This window comes from Pseudophryne corroboree, chromosome 9 (assembly GCF_028390025.1).
Source record: "Pseudophryne corroboree isolate aPseCor3 chromosome 9, aPseCor3.hap2, whole genome shotgun sequence".
Classification (NCBI taxonomy): domain Eukaryota; kingdom Metazoa; phylum Chordata; class Amphibia; order Anura; family Myobatrachidae; genus Pseudophryne; species Pseudophryne corroboree.
In genome coordinates this window covers 181,520,873-181,541,859 of record NC_086452.1, presented here as the reverse complement: position 1 = coordinate 181,541,859, position 20,987 = coordinate 181,520,873, and the positions used below count along the sequence as shown (strand labels likewise).

The window sequence follows — 20,987 nt, the reverse complement described above, 5'->3', positions numbered from 1 at the left end:
GCAGGTAGTATCTCAGGGTTACAGGTTGGAATTCGAGAAGTCTCCCCCTCGCCGGTTCCTAAAGTCTGCTTTGCCAACGTCTCCCTCAGACAGGGTGACGGTATTGGAAGCCATTCACAAGCTGTTTGCTCAGCAGGTGATAGTCAAGGTACCCCTCCTACAACAGGGAAAGGGGTATTACTCCACGCTATTTGTGGTACCGAAGCCGGACGGCTCGGTAAGACCTATTCTAAATCTCAAATCTTTGAACCTGTACATACAAAAATTCAAGTTCAAGATGGAGTCACTCAGAGCAGTGATAGCGAATCTGGAAGAAGGGGACTTTATGGTGTCCCTGGACATAAAGGACGCTTACCTGCATGTCCCAATTTGCCCTTCACATCAAGGGTACCTCAGGTTCGTGGTGCAAAACTGTCATTATCAGTTTCAGACGCTGCCGTTTGGATTGTCCACGGCACCTCGGGTCTTTACCAAGGTAATGGCCGAAATGATGATCCTTCTACGAAGAAGAGGCGTATTAATTATCCCTTACTTGGACGATCTCCTGATAAGGGCAAGATCCAGAGAACAGCTGGAAGACGGAGTAGCACTAACCCAACTAGTGCTGCAACAACACGGGTGGATTCTGAATTTTCCAAAATCTCAGTTGACCCCGACGACACGTCTGCTATTCCTGGGAATGATTCTGGACACGGTTCAGAAAAAGGTGTTTCTTCTTGAGGAGAAAGCCAGGGAGTTATCCGAACTTGTCAGGAACCTCCTAAAACCAGGGACAGTGTCTGTGCATCAATGCACAAGAGTCCTGGGAAAGATGGTGGCTTCTTACGAAGCGATTCCATTCGGCAGATTCCACGCACGAACTTTTCAGTGGGATCTGCTGGACAAATGGTCCGGATCGCATCTGCAGATGCATCAGCGGATAACCTTATCGCCACGGACAAGGGTGTCTCTTCTGTGGTGGTTGCAGAGTGCTCATCTGTTAGAGGGCCGCAGATTCGGCATACAGGACTGGGTCCTGGTGACCACGGATGCCAGTCTGAGAGGCTGGGGAGCGGTCACACAAGGAAGAAACTTCCAGGGAGTATGGTCAAGCCTGGAGATGTCTCTTCACATAAATATACTGGAGCTAAGAGCGATTTACAATGCTCTAAGTCTGGCAAAACCCCTGCTTCAGGGTCAGCCGGTGTTGATCCAGTCGGACAACATCACGGCAGTCGCCCACGTAAACAGACAGGGCGGCACAAGAAGCAGGACAGCAATGGCAGAAGCTGCAAGGATTCTTCGCTGGGCGGAAGATCATGTGATAGCACTGTCAGCAGTATTCATTCCGGGAGTGGACAACTGGGAAGCAGACTTCCTCAGCAGACACGATTTACACCCGGGAGAGTGGGGACTTCATCCAGAAGTCTTCCACATGATTGTGAACCGTTGGGAAAAACCAATGGTGGATATGATGGCGTCCCGCCTCAACAAAAAACTGGACAGGTATTGCGCCAGGTCAAGAGATCCTCAGGCAATAGCTGTGGACGCTCTGGTAACACCGTGGGTGTTCCAGTCAGTGTATGTGTTCCCTCCTCTGCCTCTCATACCAAAAGTACTGAGAATTATACGGCAAAAGGGAGTAAGAACGATACTAGTGGCTCCGGATTGGCCAAGAAGAACTTGGTACCCGGAACTTCAAGAGATGCTCACGGAGGATCCGTGGCCTCTACCTCTAAGACGGGACCTGCTTCAGCAGGGACCGTGTCTATTCCAAGACTTACCGCGGCTGCGTTTGACGGCATGGCGGTTGAACGCCGAATTCTAAAGGAAAAAGGCATTCCGGAAGAGGTCATTCCTACACTGGTAAAGGCCAGGAAGGAGGTGACTGCACAACATTATCACCGCATTTGGAGGAAATATGTTGCGTGGTGTGAGGCCAGGAAGGCCCCACGGAGGAATTTCAACTGGGTCGATTCCTACATTTCCTGCAAACAGGATTGTCTATGGGCCTCAAATTGGGGTCCATTAAGGTTCAAATTTCGGCCCTGTCGATTTTCTTCCAGAAAGAATTGGCTTCAGTTCCTGAAGTCCAGACTTTTGTAAAAGGAGTACTACATATACAGCCCCCGGTTGTGCCCCCAGTGGCACCGTGGGATCTTAATGTAGTCTTGGATTTTCTCAAATCCCATTGGTTTGAGCCGCTCAAATCGGTGGAGCTGAAGTATCTCACATGGAAAGTAACCATGCTACTGGCCCTGGCTTCAGCCAGGAGAGTATCAGAATTGGCGGCTTTATCATATAAGAGCCCATATCTGATTTTCCATACGGACAGGGCAGAACTGCGGACGCGTCCTCATTTTCTGCCTAAGGTGGTGTCAGCGTTTCACCTGAACCAGCCTATTGTGGTGCCTGCGGCTACTAACGAGTTGGAGGATTCCAAGTTGTTGGACGTGGTCCGGGCATTGAAAATATATATTTCAAGAACGGCGGGAGTCAGAAAGTCTGACTCACTGCTTATATTGTATGCACCCAACAAGATGGGTGCTCCTGCTTCTAAGCAGACGATTGCTCGTTGGATTTGTAGCACAATTCAACTTGCACATTCTGTGGCAGGCTTGCCACAACCTAAATCTGTCAAGGCCCATTCCACAAGGAAAGTGGGCTCATCCTGGGCGGCTGCCCGGGGAGTCTCGGCATTACAACTCTGCCGAGCTGCTACTTGGTCAGGGACAAATACGTTTGCAAAATTCTACAAATTTGATACCCTGGCTGAGGAGGACCTTGAGTTCTCTCATTCGGTGCTGCAGAGTCATCCGCACTCTCCCGCCCGTTTGGGAGCTTTGGTATAATCCCCATGGTCCTGACGGAGTCCCCAGCATCCACTTAGGACGTTAGAGAAAATAAGAATTTACTTACCGATAATTCTATTTCTCGTAGTCCGTAGTGGATGCTGGGCGCCCATCCCAAGTGCGGATTGTCTGCAATACTTGTACATAGTTATTGTTACAAAAAAATCGGGTTGTTATTTGTTGTGAGCCGTCTGTTCAGAGGCTCCTACGTTTGTCATACTGTTAACTGGGTTCAGATCACAAGTTATACGGTGTGATTGGTGTGGCTGGTATGAGTCTTACCCGGGGTTCAATATCCTTCCTTGTTGTGTACGCTCGTCCGGGCACAGTATCCTAACTGAGGCTTGGAGGAGGGTCATAGGGGGAGGAGCCAGTACACACCACCTGATCCTAAAGCTTTATTTTTGTGCCCTGTCTCCTGCGGAGCCGCTATTCCCCATGGTCCTGACGGAGTCCCCAGCATCCACTACGGACTACGAGAAATAGAATTATCGGTAAGTAAATTCTTATTTTTTTTTAAATTGTGTGAACCTTTTTGTATCAACCATTTCCATGTCGACCTTTTCTACTGTCAACCTATTCCATGTTGACCTTTTGACCCTATCGACCTAATTCAGGTCAACCATTCATGGTCGACTTATTGACTGTAGAACTTATTAGTGTAGAACTAATGATCCACACCCATGTTCACCAGGAGAAAGAGAGAGCGTGATTGTATATAAAGCTTCCAAAGTCATATACAGTACACATTGGTAGTGGTCAGTAATATTGAATCATCAAGGCCCATACTTTCAGGAAATTGTTGGTAGGGATGGAAAATTCTTCTTAAGGTTAGATGGCAACAAAATACATTTATCTATGTTTCTGCACGTCACGCTGGTCTATAATCATATTGGATAAAAGATTAATTCATCTATGGATACACAGATAAATTAAATACACTATTAAGCTCTTGCATAATATTTTTGTATATATCTTTATGATGTTCTAAGGACATACTTTATTTGATCAAGTTGAGTTGAGAATTTGGCCATTAATTAATTGATGTATCCACATTATTAGTATACTTGCTCTCACTTACAATGGTCAAATCTCGTATAATTACATCAGTGTCCATTATAGGGAAGGTAAGTTATAACTTTCCTATTTCCACTCCAGTGGTACTATTTTACTTCAACAATTCCTGACTATGGCCCTCATTCCGAGTTGTGCGCTCGTTGCCGATTTTCTCTATATTGCGATTAGTCGCTTACTGCGCATGCGCAATGTTCGCAGAGCGCATGCGCTTAGTTATTTTACTCAAAAGTTAGGTATTTTACTCACGGCATAACAAGGATTTTTCTTCGTTCTGGTGATCGGAGTGTGATTGACAGGAAGTGGGTGTTTCTGGGCGGAAACTGGCCGTTTTATGGGTGTGTGTGAAAAAACGCTGCCGTTTCTGGGAAAAACGCGGGAGTGGCTGGAGAAACGGGGGAGTGTCTGGGCGAACGCTGGGTGTGTTTGTGACGTCAAACCAGGAATGAAACTGACTGAACTGATCGCAGTGGCAGAGTAAGTCCCGAGCTACTCAGAAACTGCTAAGAAATTTCTATTCGCAATTTTGCGAATCTTTCGTTCGCAATTCTGCTAAGCTAAGATACACTCCCAGAGGGCGGCGGCTTAGCGTGTGCACTGCTGCGAAAAGCGGCTAGCGAGCAAACAACTCGGAATGAGGGCCTATCTCCCAAGTAATACAATATTGCCAAGTGTATATATTTTAAGTGTTCTTGCTTTCATTTTATGTTTGTTTGTTTGTTTGTATCCTTTCAGACAGATATAGAAGACACAACAGAAGCTGATAACTTTTCAATGGATCCACAGCTGGAACGGCAAGTGGAAACTATCCGAAATCTGGTGGATTCCTACATGACCATTATAAATAAGGGCATCAGAGATCTTATACCCAAGACATTAATGCACTTGATGATCAACAGTGTAAGTTATGTATAGTCTGTTATACTGTAAATACATTGATTTGGCTTCAACACTGGAAACAGCAAACGGTGGGCCTAGCTAGTATTCATAAGAAGTCAGCCACCAATTAGAACAGTGTCCTACATATAAATACTGGCCACAGTTCCCCCAGCGATTTAGTTTATTCACATCCACAAGAGCCATGTACAGTATATATATATATATATATATATATATATATTTCTCTAACATCCTTGAGGATGCTGGGACTCCGTAAGGACCATGGGGAATAGACGGGCTCCGCAGGAGATAGGGCACTTTAAGAAAGCTTTGAATTCTGGGTGTGCACTGGCTCCTCCCTCTATGCCCCTCCTCCAGACCTCAGTTTTACACTGTGCCCAGAGCAAGATGGGTGCACTGCAGAGAGCTCTCCAGAGTTCTCTGCCTGAAAGCATTTTTGTTTGGATTTTTCTTTCTACTTTTTACTACTTTTTTTACTGCATCGAGGGACTGAGGAGAGAGGAGCAGACCTTCTTGTCAAAGATAGGCTCTGCTTCCTCGGCTACTGGACACCATTAGCTCCAGAGGGGGTGAACGCAGGTTCTTACTGGGCGTCCACCCCCGGAGCCGCGCCACCGTTCTCCTCACAGAGCCAGAAGTACAGAAGTCAGAAGACGTCTCAGGCGGCAGAAGCCTTCAGCTTCACTGAGGTAACGCACAGCACTGCAGCTGTGCGTCATTGCTCCCATACACCTCACACACTCCGGTCACTGTAAGGGTGCAGGGCGCAGGGGGGGGGGGGCGCCCTGGGCAGCAATATAAACCTCTGCATGGCAAAAAAGACTATATACATGTACAGGTGGGCTCTGTACATGTATATAAAAGAGCCCCCGCCATATTTTCCTAAGTTTGAGCGGGACAGAAGCCCGCCGCCGAGGGGGCGGGGCTTCTCCCTCAGCATTCACCAGCGCCATTTTCTCTCCACAGCACTGCTGAGAGGAAGCTCCCCGGACTCTCCCCTGCTTACACACGGTGAAAGGGTGCTTAAAAGAGAGGAAGGGGGGGGGGGCACATAATTGGCGGTTTACATATTACACAGCGCTGCTGGGAAAAAACATTTTGTGTTGGTCTCCAGGGTTGTTGCGCTGGGGTGTGTGCTGGCATACTCTCTCTCTGTCTCTCCAAAGGGCCTTGACAGGGATACTGTCTTCAGAAAAGGGTTCCCTGTATGTGTGAAGTGTGTCGGTACGCGTGTGTCGACATGTTTGATGAGGAAGGCTCGCTTACTGTGGAGGGGGAGTGTTTGAATGTCAGGTCGCCGTCGGCAATGCCGACACCGGAATGGGTGGATATGCTGAATGTCTTGATTGCAAATGTCAATCTATTGCATAAAAGGTTAGACAAGGCAGAAGCTAGGGATCAGTCAGGTACCCAGTCCATGCCTGTCCCTGTGGCGCCAGGCCCGTCGGGGTCTCAGAAGCGCACCAAATCCCAGATCGATGACACAGATACCGACACAGATTCTGACTCTAGTGTCGACTATGAAAATGCAAAATTACAGCCGAAGGTGGCAAAAGGTATTCGGTACATGATTATGGCCATTAAAGAGGTTTTGCATATTACTGAGGAACCCCCTGTCCCTGACACGAGGGTACACATGTATAAAAATAAAAAGCCTGAAGTCATTTTTCCATCATCATTTGAATTAAGTGAATTGTGCGAAAAGGCTTGGGACTCTCCAGATAGGAGACCACAAGTTCCCAAAAGGATTCTTATGGCGTATCCTTTTCCACAAACTGATAGGATACGCTGGGAATCTTCACCAAAAGTGGACAAGGCGCTGACACGCTTGTCCAAAAAGGTGGCACTGCCTTCTCAGGATACGGCTTCCCTCAAGGAACCGGCCAATCGCAGGCAGGAAATTACCTTGAAGCACATTTACACTCACTCCGGTACTATTGCTAGACCGGCTATGGCGTCGGCCTGGGTTTGTAGTGCAGTTGTGGCATGGGCAGATTCCTTATCTGCGGAGATTGACACCTTAGATAGGGATGCCATTCAAATGACCATAGAGCATATCAGAGATGCTGCCTTGTATATGAGAGATGCTCAGAGAGACATTTGTTTATTAAGCTCCAGAATAAATGCTATGTCTATTTCTGCTAGGCGACTCCTGTGGACCCGGCAGTGGACGGGAGATGCCGATTCTAAGCGGCACATGGAGTCCTTGCCGTACAAGGGGGAGGAGTTGTTTGGAGACGGCCTCTCGGACCTTGTCTCTACGGCTACGGCTGGTAAGTCGAATTTCTTACCTTATGTCCCCCCGCAGCATACTAAGAAGGCACCTCATTATCAAATGCAGTCCTTTCGTTCCAATAAAAACAAGAAGGTGCGGGGATCGTCCTTTGTTACCAGAGGAAAAGGCAGGGGAAAGAAGCTGCACACAGCTAGTTCCCAAGAGCAGAAGTCCTCCCCTGCGTCTGCAAAGTCCACCGCATGACGCTGGGGCTTCCCGGATCTGGTGGGGGCTCGTCTTCGGTTTTTCAGCCACGTCTGGGTTCAATCGCAGGTGGATCCCTGGGCAATAGAGATTGTTGCTCAGGGATACAGGCTGGAATTCAAAGACTTGCCTGCCAGAGAGGGAGTCAGTGTTGACAGCAATCCAAAAATTGTATGTTCAACAGGTGATTGTCACAGTTCCTCATCTCCAGCAGGGAGAGGGATATTATTCAACCCTGTTTGTGGTCCCGAAACCGGACAGTTCGGTCAGGCCCATTTTAAACCTGAAATCTATGAACTTGTACTTGAAAAGGTTCAAGTACAAAATGGAATCACTCCGGGCGGTCATCGCCAGCCTGGAGGGGGGGATTGGATGGTGTCCCTGGACATAAAGGATGCATACCTTCATGTTCCAATATCCCCCCCCCCCCCCATCAGGCATTCCTGAGATTTGCAGTGCAGGACTGTCACTACCAATTTCAGACGTTGCCGTTTGGGCTTTCCACGGCCCCGAGGATTTTCACCAAGGTAATGGCGGAAATGATGGTGCTCCTGCGCAGGCAGGGGGTCACAATTATCCCATACTTGGACGATCTCCTAATAAAGGCGAGATCTCGGGAGAAATTGCTGGACAGCGTGTCTCTGTCCATGAAGACGTTGCAGCTGCACGGCTGGATTCTCAATATACCGAAGTCCCAGCTAGTTCCTACAACGCGTCTGACCTTTCTGGGCCTGACCCTAGACACAGACCAGAAAAAGGTTTTTCTTCCGATCTAAAAGGTTCAGGAATTCATGACCATAGTCAGGAACCTATTGAAACCAAAGAAGGTTTCAGTGCATCAGTGCACGCGGGTCCTGGGGAAGATGGTGGCTTCATACGAGGCCATCCCTTTCGGCAGATTCCATGCGAGGACTTTTCAATGGGACCTCTTGGACAAGTGGTCCGGGTCCCATATACAAATGCATCAAAGGATCACCCTGTCTCCCAGGACCAGGGTATCTCTCCTGTGGTGGCTGAACAGTGCTCACCTTCTAGAGGGTCGCAGGTTCGGCATTCAGGACTGGGTCCTGGTAACCACGGACGCAAGCCTCCGAGGCTGGGGAGCAGTGGCACTGGGAAGAAATTTCCAAGGTCTCTGGTAAAGCCTGGGAACTTGTCTCCACATCAACGTCCTGGAGTTGAGGGCCATATACAACGCCCTGCGTCAAGCAGAGAACTTACTTCGGAGAAGACCGGTTCTGATTCAGACAATGTCACGGCAGTGGCTCATATAAACCGCCAAGGCGGAACAAGGAGCAGAGTGGCCATGGCAGAAGCGACCAGGATTCTACGCTGGGCGGAAGGCCATGTAGGCGCGCTGTCAGCGGTGTTCATCCCGGGGGTGGAAAACTGGGAGGCGGACTTCCTCAGCAGGCACGACCTGCATCCGGGGGAGTGGGGACTTCATCAAGAAGTCTTTGCACAGATCGCGGATCGGTGGGGCCTGCCTCAAATAGACATGATGGCGTCCCGTCTCAACAAAAAGCTAAAGCGGTATTGCGCCAGGTCAAGGGACCCTCAGGCGGTAGCGGTAGACGCTCTGGTGACACCTTGGGTGTTCAGATCGGTCTATGTGTTTCCTCCTCTTCCTCTCATACCCAAGGTGTTGAGAATTGTAAGAATAAGCAGGGTCAGAACAATCCTCATTGTTCCAGATTGGCCACGGAGGACTTGGTATCCGGAACTGCAAGAGTTGCTCACAGAAGATCCGTGGCCTCTTCCTCTAAGGCAGGACCTGCTGCAGCAGGGGCCCTGTCTGTTCCAAGACTTACTGCGGCTGCGTTTGACGGCATGGCGGTTGAATGCCGGATCCTAGCGGAAAAAGGAATTCCGGAGGAAGTCATTCCTACCCTGATCAAGGCTAGGAAAGACGTGACGTTGAAACATTATCACCGTATATGGCGGAAATATGTTTCTTGGTGTGAGGCCAGAGCTGCTCCTACGGAGGAGTTCCATTTGGGCCGTCTACTTCACTTCCTTCAAACAGGAGTGACCTTGGGCCTAAAATTAGGGTCCATAAAGGTCCAGATTTCGGCCTTATCCATTTTCTTTCAAAGAGAATTAGCCTCTCTTCCTGAGGTACAGACTTTTGTGAAGGGGTGCTGCATATTCAGCCTCCCTTTGTGCCTCCGGTGGCGCCTTGGGATCTTAACTTGGTGTTACGTTTCCTTAAGTCACCTTGGTTTGAACCACTTAAAACTGTGGAGTTGAAATACCTCACGTGGAAAGTGGTCATGTTGTTGGCGTTAGCTTCAGCGAGACGTGTTTCAGAATTGGCGGCTTTATCGCATAAAAGCCCATACTTGGTTTTTCACGTGGATAGGGCAGAGTTGAGGACTCGTCCTCACTTTCTGCCAAAAGTGGTCTCATCTTTTCATGTGAACCAACCTATTGTCGTGCCTGTGGCTACAAGGGACTTGGAGGATTCTGAGTCCCTGGATGTAGTCAGGGCTTTGAAGATTTATGTGACCAGAACGGCTCGGATCAGGAAGACTGAAGCTTTGTTTGTTCTGTATGCGGCCAACAAGGTTGGCGCCCCTGCTTCAAAGCAGACTATTGCTCGCTGGATCTGTAACACGATTCAGCAGGCGCATTCTACGGCAGGATTGCCGTTACCGAAATCGGTTAAGGCCCACTCCACTAGGAAAGTGGGCTCTTCTTGGGCGGCTGCCCGAGGGGTCTCGGCATTACAGTTGTGCCGAGCAGCTACTTGGTCGGGGACAAACACCTTTGCAAAGTTCTATAAGTTTGATACCCTGGCTGAGGAGGACCTCTTGTTTGCTCAATCGGTGCTGCAGAGTCATCCGCACTCTCCCGCCCGTTTGGGAGCTTTGGTATAATCCCCATGGTCCTTACGGAGTCCCAGCATCCTCAAGGACGTTAGAGAAAATAAGATTTTACTTACCGGTAAATCTATTTCTCGTAGTCCGTAGAGGATGCTGGGCGCCCGTCCCAAGTGCGGACTTCTTCTGCATAACTTGTATATAGTTATTGCTTACATAAGGTTTATGTTATAGTTTTCGGTGATACCGTGGCTATGTTGTTGTTCATACTGTTAACTGGGTAAGTTATCTTAAGTTATACGGTGTGACTGGTATGAATCTCGCCCTTAGATTTCCAAAAATCCTTCCTCGTACCGTCCATCTCCTCTGGGCACAGTTTCCCTAACTGAGGTCTGGAGGAGGGGCATAGAGGGAGGAGCCAGTGCACACCCAGAATCCAAAGCTTTCTTAAAGTGCCCTATCTCCTGCGGAGCCCGTCTATTCCCCATGGTCCTTACGGAGTCCCAGCAACCTCTACGGACTACGAGAAATAGATTTACCGGTAAGTAAAATCTTATTATACTTTATATATGCTGTTATTCAATATGTATAGACAGTTCTCTTTTTTTTATGCTCAGTGTAATTCTGCAGGTGGTATCCTTTTAGCTCCGATGCGATTTTTGCTGATCAAAATGGTAGAGATGAGCGCCTGAAATTTTTCGGGTTTTGTGATTTGGTTTTGGGTTCGGTTCCGCGGCCGTGTTTTGGGTTCGACCGCGTTTTGGCAAAACCTCACCGAATTTTTTTTGTCGGATTCGGGTGTGTTTTGGATTCGGGTGTTTTTTTCAAAAAACCCTAAAAAACAGCTTAAATCATAGAATTTGGGGGTCATTTTGATCCCATATTATTATTAACCTCAAAAACCATAATTTCCACTCATTTTCAGTCTATTCTGAATACCTCACACCTCACAATATTATTTTTAGTCCTAAAATTTGCACCGAGGTCGCTGGATGACTAAGCTAAGCGACCCTAGTGGCCGACACAAACACCTGGCCCATCTAGGAGTGGCACTGCAGTGTCACGCAGGATGGCCCTTCCAAAAAACACTCCCCAAACAGCACATGACGCAAAGAAAAAAAGAGGTGCAATGAGGTAGCTGTGTGACTAAGCTCAGCGACCCAAGTGCCCGACACAAACACCTGGCCCATCTAGGAGTGGCACTGCAGTGTCACGCAGGATGTCCCTTCCAAAAAACCCTCCCCAAACAGCACATGACGCAAAGAAAAAAAGAGGCGCAATGAGGTAGCTGTGTGAGTAAGATTAGCGACCCTAGTGGCCGACACAAACACCGGGCCCATCTAGGAGTGGCACTGCAGTGTCACGCAGGATGTCCCTTCCAAAAAACCCTCCCCAAACAGCACATGACGCAAAGAAAAATAAAAGAAAAAAGAGGTGCAAGATGGAATTGTCCTTGGGCCCTCCCACCCACCCTTATGTTGTATAAACAGGACATGCACACTTTAACCAACCCATCATTTCAGTGACAGGGTCTGCCACACGACTGTGACTGATATGACGGGTTGGTTTGGACCCCCACCAAAAAAGAAGCAATTAATCTCTCCTTGCACAAACTGGCACTACAGAGGCAAGATGTCCACCTCATCATCATCCTCCGATATATCACCGTGTACATCCCCCTCCTCACAGATTATCAATTCGTCCCCACTGGAATCCACCATCTCAGCTCCCTGTGTACTTTGTGGAGGCAATTGCTGCTGGTCAATGTCTCCGCGGAGGAATTGATTATAATTCATTTTAATGAACATCATCTTCTCCACATTTTCTGGATGTAACCTCGTACGCCGATTGCTGACAAGGTGAGCGGCGGCACTAAACACTCTTTCGGAGTACACACTTGTGGGAGGGCAACTTAGGTAGAATAAAGCCAGTTTGTGCAAGGGCCTCCAAATTGCCTCTTTTTCCTGCCAGTATAAGTACGGACTGTGTGACGTGCCTACTTGGATGCGGTCACTCATATAATCCTCCACCATTCTTTCAATGTTGAGAGAATCATATGCAGTGACAGTAGACGACATGTCCGTAATCGTTGTCAGGTCCTTCAGTCCGGACCAGATGTCAGCATCAGCAGTCGCTCCAGACTGCCCTGCATCACCGCCAGCGGGTGGGCTCGGAATTCTGAGCCTTTTCCTCGCACCCCCAGTTGCGGGAGAATGTGAAGGAGGAGATGTTGACAGGTCGCGTTCCGCTTGACTTGACAATTTTGTCACCAGCAGGTCTTTGCACCCCAGCAGACTTGTGTCTGCCGGAAAGAGAGATCCAAGGTAGGTTTTAAATCTAGGATCGAGCACGGTGGCCAAAATGTAGTGCTCTGATTTCAACAGATTGACCACCCGTGAATCCTTGTTAAGCGAATTAAGGGCTGCATCCACAAGTCCCACATGCCTAGCGGAATCGCTCCCTTTTAGCTCCTTCTTCAATGCCTCCAGCTTCTTCTGCAAAAGCCTGATGAGGGGAATGACCTGACTCAGGCTGGCAGTGTCTGAACTGACTTCACGTGTGGCAAGTTCAAAGGGCATCAGAACCTTGCACAACGTTGAAATCATTCTCCACTGCGCTTGAGACAGGTGCATTCCACCTCCTATATCGTGCTCAATTGTATAGGCTTGAATGGCCTTTTGCTGCTCCTCCAACCTCTGAAGCATATAGAGGGTTGAATTCCACCTCGTTACCACTTCTTGCTTCAGATGATGGCAGGGCAGGTTCAGTAGTTTTTGGTGGTGCTCCAGTCTTCTGTACGTGGTGCCTGTACGCCGAAAGTGTCCCGCAATTCTTCTGGCCACCGACAGCATCTCTTGCACGCCCCTGTCGTTTTTTAAAAAATTCTGCACCACCAAATTCAAGGTATGTGCAAAACATGGGACGTGCTGGAATTTGCCCATATTTAATGCACACACAATATTGCTGGCGTTGTCCGATGCCACAAATCCACAGGAGAGTCCAATTGGGGTAAGCCATTCTGCGATGATCTTCCTCAGTTGCCGTAAGAGGTTTTCAGCTGTGTGCGTATTCTGGAAAGCGGTGATACAAAGCGTAGCCTGCCTAGGAAAGAGTTGGCGTTTGCGAGATGCTGCTACTGGTGCCGCCGCTGCTGTTCTTGCGGCGGGAGTCCATACATCTACCCAGTGGGCTGTCACAGTCATATAGTCCTGACCCTGCCCTGCTCCACTTGTCCACATGTCCGTGGTTAAGTGGACATTGGGTACAACTGCATTTTTTAGGACACTGGTGAGTCTTTTTCTGACGTCCGTGTACATTCTCGGTATCGCCTGCCTACAGAAGTGGAACCTAGATGGTATTTGGTAACGGGGGCACACTGCCTCAATAAATTGTCTAGTTCCCTGTGAACTAACGGCGGATACCGGACGCACGTCTAACACCAACATAGTTGTCAAGGACTCAGTTATCCGCTTTGCAACAGGATGACTGCTGTGATATTTCATCTTCCTCGCAAAGGACTGTTGGACAGTCAATTGCTTACTGGAAGTAGTACAAGTGGGCTTACGACTTCCCCTCTGGGATGACCATCGACTCCCAGCAGCAACAACAGCAGCACCAGCAGCAGTAGGCGTTACACGCAAGGATGCATCGGAGGAATCCCAGGCAGGAGAGGACTCGTCAGAATTGCCAGTGACATGGCCTGCAGGACTATTGGCATTCCTGGGGAAGGAGGAAATTGACACTGAGGGAGTTGGTGGGGTGGTTTGCGTGAGCTTGGTTACAAGAGGAAGGGATTTACTGGTCAGTGGACTGCTTCCGCTGTCGGCCCAAATTTTTGAACTTGTCACTGACTTATTATGAATGCGCTGCAGGTGACGTATAAGGGAGGATGTTCCGAGGTGGTTAACGTCCTTACCCCTACTTATTACAGCTTGACAAAGGGAACACACGGCTTGACACCTGTTGTCCGCATTTCTGGTGAAATACTTCCACACCGAAGAGCTGATTTTTTTGGTATTTTCACCAGGCATGTCAACGGCCCTATTCCTCCCACGGACAACAGGTGTCTCCCCGGGTGCCTGACTTAAACAAACCACCTCACCATCAGAATCCTCCTGGTCAATTTCCTCCCCAGCGCCAGCAACACCCATATCCTCCTCATCCTGGTGTACTTCAACACTGACATCTTCAATCTGACTATCAGGAACTGGACTGCGGGTGCTCCTTCCAGCACTTGCAGGGGGCGTGCAAATGGTGGAAGGCGCATGCTCTTCACGTCCAGTGTTGGGAAGGTCAGGCATCGCAACCGACACAATTGGACTCTCCTTGTGGATTTGGGATTTCGAAGAACGCACAGTTCTTTGCGGTGCTACTGCTTTTGCCAGCTTGAGTCTTTTCATTTTTCTAGCGAGAGGCTGAGTGCCTCCATCCTCATGTGAAGCTGAACCACTAGCCATGAACATAGGCCAGGGCCTCAGCCGTTCCTTGCCACTCCGTGTGGTAAATGGCATATTGGCAAGTTTACGCTTCTCCTCCGACAATTTTATTTTAGGTTTTGGAGTCCTTTTTTTACTGATATTTGGTGTTTTGGATTTGACAAGCTCTGTACTATGACATTGGGCATCGGCCTTGGCAGACGACGTTGCTGGCATTTCATCGTCTCGGCCATGACTAGTGGCAGCAGCTTCAGCACGAGGTGGAAGTGGATCTTGATCTTTCCCTAATTTTGGAACCTCAACATTTTTGTTCTCCATATTTTAATAGGCACAACTAAAAGGCACCTCAGGTAAACAATGGAGATGGATGGATACTAGTATACAATTATGGATGGACTGCCGAGTGCCGACACAGAGGTAGCTACAGCCGTGGACTACCGTACTGTACTGTGTCTGCTGCTAATATAGACTGGTTGATAAAGAGATGTAGTAGTAGTATGTATGTATAAAGAAGAAAGAAAAAAAAAACACGGGTAGGTGGTATACAATTATGGACGGACTGCCGAGTGCCGACACAGAGGTAGCTACAGCCGTGGACTACCGTACTGTACTGTGTCTGCTGCTAATATAGACTGGTTGATAAAGAGATGTAGTAGTAGTATGTATGTATAAAGAAGAAAGAAAAAAAAACCACGGGTAGGTGGTATACAATTATGGACGGACTGCCCAGTGCCGACACAGAGGTAGCTACAGCCGTGGACTACTGTACTGTACTGTGTCTGCTGCTAATATAGACTGGTTGATGAAGAGATGTAGTAGTAGTATGTATGTATAAAGAAGAAAGAAAAAAAAACCACGGGTAGGTGGTATACAATTATGGACGGACTGCCGAGTGCCGACACAGAGGTAGCTACAGCCGTGGACTACCGTACTGTACTGTGTCTGCTGCTAATATAGACTGGTTGATAAAGAGATGTAGTAGTAGTAGTATGTATGTATAAAGAAGAAAGAAAAAAAAACCACGGGTAGGTGGTATACAATTATGGACGGACTGCCCAGTGCCGACACAGAGGTAGCTACAGCCATGGACTACCGTACTGTACTGTGTCTGCTGCTAATATAGACTGGTTGATAAAGAGATGTAGTAGTAGTAGTATGTATGTATAAAGAAGAAAGAAAAAAAAACCACGGGTAGGTGGTATACAATTATGGACGGACTGCCCAGTGCCGACACAGAGGTAGCTACAGCCGTGGACTACCGTACTGTACTGTGTCTGCTGCTAATATAGACTGGTTGATAAAGAGATGTAGTAGTAGTATGTATGTATAAAGAAGAAAGAAAAAAAAAACCACGGGTAGGTGGTATACAATTATGGACGGACTGCCCAGTGCCGACACAGAGGTAGCTACAGCCGTGGACTACCGTACTGTACTGTGTCTGCTGCTAATATAGACTGGTTGATAAAGAGATGTAGTAGTAGTAGTATGTATGTATAAAGAAGAAAGAAAAAAAAACCACGGGTAGGTGGTATACAATTATGGACGGACTGCCGAGTGCCGACACAGAGGTAGCTACAGCCGTGGACTACCGTACTGTACTGTGTCTGCTGCTAATATAGACTGGTTGATAAAGAGATGTAGTAGTAGTATGTATGTATAAAGAAGAAAGAAAAAAAAACCACGGGTAGGTGGTATACAATTATGGACGGACTGCCGAGTGCCGACACAGAGGTAGCTACAGCCGTGAACTACCGTACTGTGTCTGCTGCGACTGGATGATAAATAATGATATAAAAAATATATATATATCACTACTGCAGCCGGACAGGTATATATTATATAATGACGGACCTGCTGGACACTGTCTGTCAGCAGAATGAGTTTTTTATAGAATAAAAAAAAAAACACCACACAAGTGAAGTCACACGACGAGTGTTTAACTTTTTCAGGCAATCACAATATAGTATACTATACTACTAACTATACTGGTGGTCAGTGTGGTCAGGTCACTGGTCAGTCACACTGGCAGTGGCACTCCTGCAGCAAAAGTGTGCACTGTTTAATTTTAATAATAATATGTACTCCTGGCTCCTGCTATAACCTATAACTGGCACTGCAGTGCTCCCCAGTCTCCCCCACAATTATAAGATGTGTGAGCTGAGCACAGTCAGATACGAGTGTTTAACTTTTTCAGGCAATCACAATATAGTATACTATACTACTAACTATACTGGTGGTCAGTGTGGTCAGGTCACTGGTCAGTCACACTGGCAGTGGCACTCCTGCAGCAAAAGTGTGCACTGTTTAATTTTAATAATAATATGTACTCCTGGCTCCTGCTATAACCTATAACTGGCACTGCAGTGCTCCCCAGTCTCCCCCACAATTATAAGATGTGTGAGCTGAGCACAGTCAGATATATACATAGATGATGCAGCACACTGGGCTGAGCAGTGCACACAGATATGGTATGTGACTGAGTCACTGTGTATCGTTTTTTTCAGGCAGAGAACGGATATATTAAATAAAACTGCACTGTCTGGTGGTCACTGTGGTCAGTCACTAGTAAACTCTGCACTCTCTACAGTTCTACAGTACTCCTAAGCTCCAGTAAATCAGGTCAATCTCTCTCTCTCTCTCTTCTAATCTAAATGGAGAGGACGCCAGCCACGTCCTCTCCCTATCAATCTCAATGCACGTGTGAAAATGGCGGCGACGCGCGGCTCCTTATGTAGAATCCGAGTCTCGCGAGAATCCGACAGCGTCATGATGACGTTCGGGCGCGCTCGGGTTAACCGAGCAAGGCGGGAAGATCCGAGTCGCTCGGACCCGTGAAAAAAAACATGAAGTTCGTGCGGGTTCGGATTCAGAGAAACCGAACCCGCTCATCTCTACAAAATGGCCGGATATCCAATCAGAGGCCGTTTTGATTAGCCGAAATTAGACCCGTAATCATACGAAAATACATGGGATCGGGGATAAGTCTCCGATACCGTGTGTTATCTTGGCTTCGGCGGCCCCCTATCCCGGATAATGCTTCGGGAGCATAATCCATGATAAATTCCGGCATCAGGGGAAAAGGAGGCCGGCATTGAGGCTGATCATATTGCATTTGTCTGTATGGGTGCATAGTACCACTTCTTTGTTTTAGAGTGTTTGTTTTTCATTTTTGTGTATTTGCAAACAATATCAGGGCTAGGGGAATTTCACCTCCTCCTACTCCGGGGGAGATGTATCAAACCTTTAAAAAACATATGGTGGAGATGTACTAAGCCGTGAAAAGTGATACATTTTACCAGCCAATCAGCTCTTTACTGCCATGTCACAGGCTGGGTTTGAAAAATTATAGGAGTTGGTTGGTTGGTACTTTATCGCCGTGCAATTTATCACTTTTCAAAGCATAGTACATCTGGCCCTGTATAAAGTGTAGAAGTTGGCCATAGTAACCAATAAGCTTTCAGCTATATTTAACTAGCAGAGCCTTTAAAATGACAGTTGGAAGCTGATTGGTTGCTATAAGCAACTTCACCTTTGTCTCTCTCTGTCCCCTGTGCGAGATTTCCTAAGCATGGGCGTAACTATAGTGGATGCAAGCGGTGCCATTGATATGGGGCCTGGGTTAGGGGGGCCTGGACCCAGGTTACATAGTTGCAAACCAATTTCCAAGATTTGCCTGCTAAGCAATTGGGTCTAATCCATTGTCCAATCTAAGTTGTGTGATATTACATTTTCAGTGAGAGTTGTGTGTAGTGGATGGTATAATGCTAAGGGGGCACTGTAACGTGGCATAGTATGAACTGGAGGCCACTGTAATGTGTTATAATTTGATCTCTCATTGTAATGTGGAGGGCACTATAATGTTACATAACGAGAATTGGGGCACTGTAACGTCGCATAATTTGAACTGGATTGCACTCTCATGTGGCACAGTATGAATAAGTGGCACTGTAATGTGGCATAATGTGAAATGGGTAATGGGAATTGGGGATACTGTGTGGCATAGTGTGTACTGGCAGCCCTACAATGTGACATAATGCAAACTAGGGCATTACTATGGTTCAGAAAATTAACTAGGACACTATTATAGGGCATAAAAGTAATAACTGCTGCAGAGAGGTGTCTCTAAAGAAGCATTGGGACAGGGGCCCCTTAAGTATGTTGCTATGGGGCCCATACATTTCTGGTTACGCCCCTGGTCCTTACACCCATTGCTCTGGTCACCAGTTGCTCACTGCAGAAGCACGTGTATAGTAGTAACTGCGAACACTGTGAAAGGAGTAAAGGCGGGCAATACAAGACTCCCTCTACAGTCCTTACTCCTCTCACATTGACAGTCACCATTCTGCCATGAGGGCCTAATTCAGCATGGATCGTAGATGTGCGCAAAAACGGACATCTATAATCAATTACATTGACATGCGGGGAGACACCCAGCGGGTGTGGATCATAAGGTCGACCACACTTAAATAGGTCGACACAAGCATTAGGTCGACATGACAAAAGGTCGACATGCGTTTTTTACAAAAGTTTAGTGTTTTTTTTTTCCGTAGAGTGACCAGGAACCCCAATTAGTGCACCGTGTCCCCTCACATGGCTTGCTTCGCTCGTCATGCTTTGGGCAAGGTGCATCACTGCGCTCAGCAGAGGTTACCGTTCCCAATTGTAGTCCACTTTGATCGTAAAGTATAAAAAAGTTCAAAAAATGGGGGGACAAATTGAAAAACCCATGTCGACCTTTTGTCATGTCAACCTAGTAACAATGTCGACTTTGAAATCATGTCGACCTAATGCATGTCGACGAATAGTGGTCGACCTAATGCATGTTGACCTAAGTGTGGTCGACCTAGAGACCGGATACCCACCCAGCATAGGGCAAGTCCACCCTGCATGCCGGATCCAGCCCCCCTGCACACATGCGAAAGCATGCGATGCTTTCACATGTTTAGGGTAGCCCTCGGCCTACGCAGCCTAGCTGCTAAGGCAGACAGCAACCCGCCATGTATCGGGGGGCAGCGGCAGCATATAACGTCACGCAGCCACCACGGCCTGCCCCGCAAACGGTACGTACACACCTGCGTTGTCCGGACCGCTCCTACCAACGCAGGCAGAGGCGTTCGCAGATGTGAGATATCCCGTCGCATCTCACAGTGTGCACACGTGCAGTGTGGCTTCTGTGCGTGCACATACTTCAAAAGACCCCAGCTTACGAACGCAATCGTACCAGCATTTTATGCTGAATCGGACCCCAAGTACAGTAAGTTCTGGAGGAGATTTTTGTCTCAATTATTAAAGAATGGAAAGTTACGAAGTGCTAATGGAGATGGGGTTTGTCAACGCAAGCTAAATTAGGAAGATATATAAGCCTATATATGGTTTCTATGGCAGCATTTGCTGATGGGCTGAGAGCGTACAACTCTTAACCAGTCAGCGCTTCACCATTGTGTAGTGCAGAGAACCACATGGGATCTGCCAGATTGTTTTTTTGTTTTACTAAGACTCTAAACTACCACATGGACAAGAGGACTGAGAATGAGAACATCCAAGGAGAAGGTATGTATGTGTGAGTGTTTTTTTTTTAATAAAGGTTGAAAACAATTGTTGTGTGTGTACTGTCATTATTTAATATTTTCTTTACAGTGGGACTACAGGTGCCAGCAGGCCCTTAACATCTGGGCCTGCTGGTATTTGTGGTTATCCAAGTGCCAGTAAACTGGGGCAGGCTCACTGCAAATAATAATATTAGACTTTATTATTTCCACAACCCTTCATCCACTACCACCAGGGATGAAGGGCATAGCCCAGAGTTTAAGCTAAGGTCTGGGAGGGTTTATGGGAGAAGGGACCCCTGTATTGGGGGGGGGGGGGTGTCTCCACTTCCCTAAGAATTCAAGGCCTGGGCTAACCAGTTTGGGGGTGGTTTACGTGATGGCAAGGGGACCCCATAATGTGTGTCTCGTGGCAATGGCCTAAGCTCCCCCCCCCCCCCCCCCCCCTTCCCCCCGACTGGTGTATCCCAATGCTGGATAATGGAAAAATGGGTGGACGAGGAACCGGGTTTTCATTGGAACTACCAGTACCCAACCAGCCTTAGAGAACCCGTGCTGGCAATGCTTTTGGGGGGGGTACTCCACATAATGTGTTTTCTAAAGTTTAATCCTTTTTTTACACTAGAAGAAACCAAAGGCAGATCATACTGATCTGTACAGTACTTTCAATCTGCTTTCAGCGGATTCATACTTCTATTTGGCTGTTTTGTGGAGTACACTCTAAATGGAACAATACGACTGAAATCGCAACACATACCAATGAGTATCATCATAAGATCAGAATAGACAGTCAAAAATGCCCTTTAGTAAATTTGTGTTTTTGAGTCTCAAACGTTCCAGCAATGTCCAGCGATTTGGTTTAGATGTCAAACACGATTCTTAGTAAATTTACCTCGTAG

At 47.6% G+C, this 20,987-nt stretch overlaps 1 protein-coding gene across 2 annotated transcripts in view; it reads left to right on the top strand.

Annotated features, from left to right (window-relative positions):
* DNM3 (dynamin 3) overlaps positions 1-20,987 on the top strand; it is a 952,228-nt gene that overhangs the window by 788,651 nt on the left and 142,590 nt on the right. For both annotated transcript variants that reach the window (XM_063939984.1, XM_063939983.1), the window contains exon 17: positions 4,641-4,805. In XM_063939984.1, the coding sequence (XP_063796054.1) occupies positions 4,641-4,805 (165 nt within the window). The remainder of the gene's footprint in view (positions 1-4,640; positions 4,806-20,987) is intronic.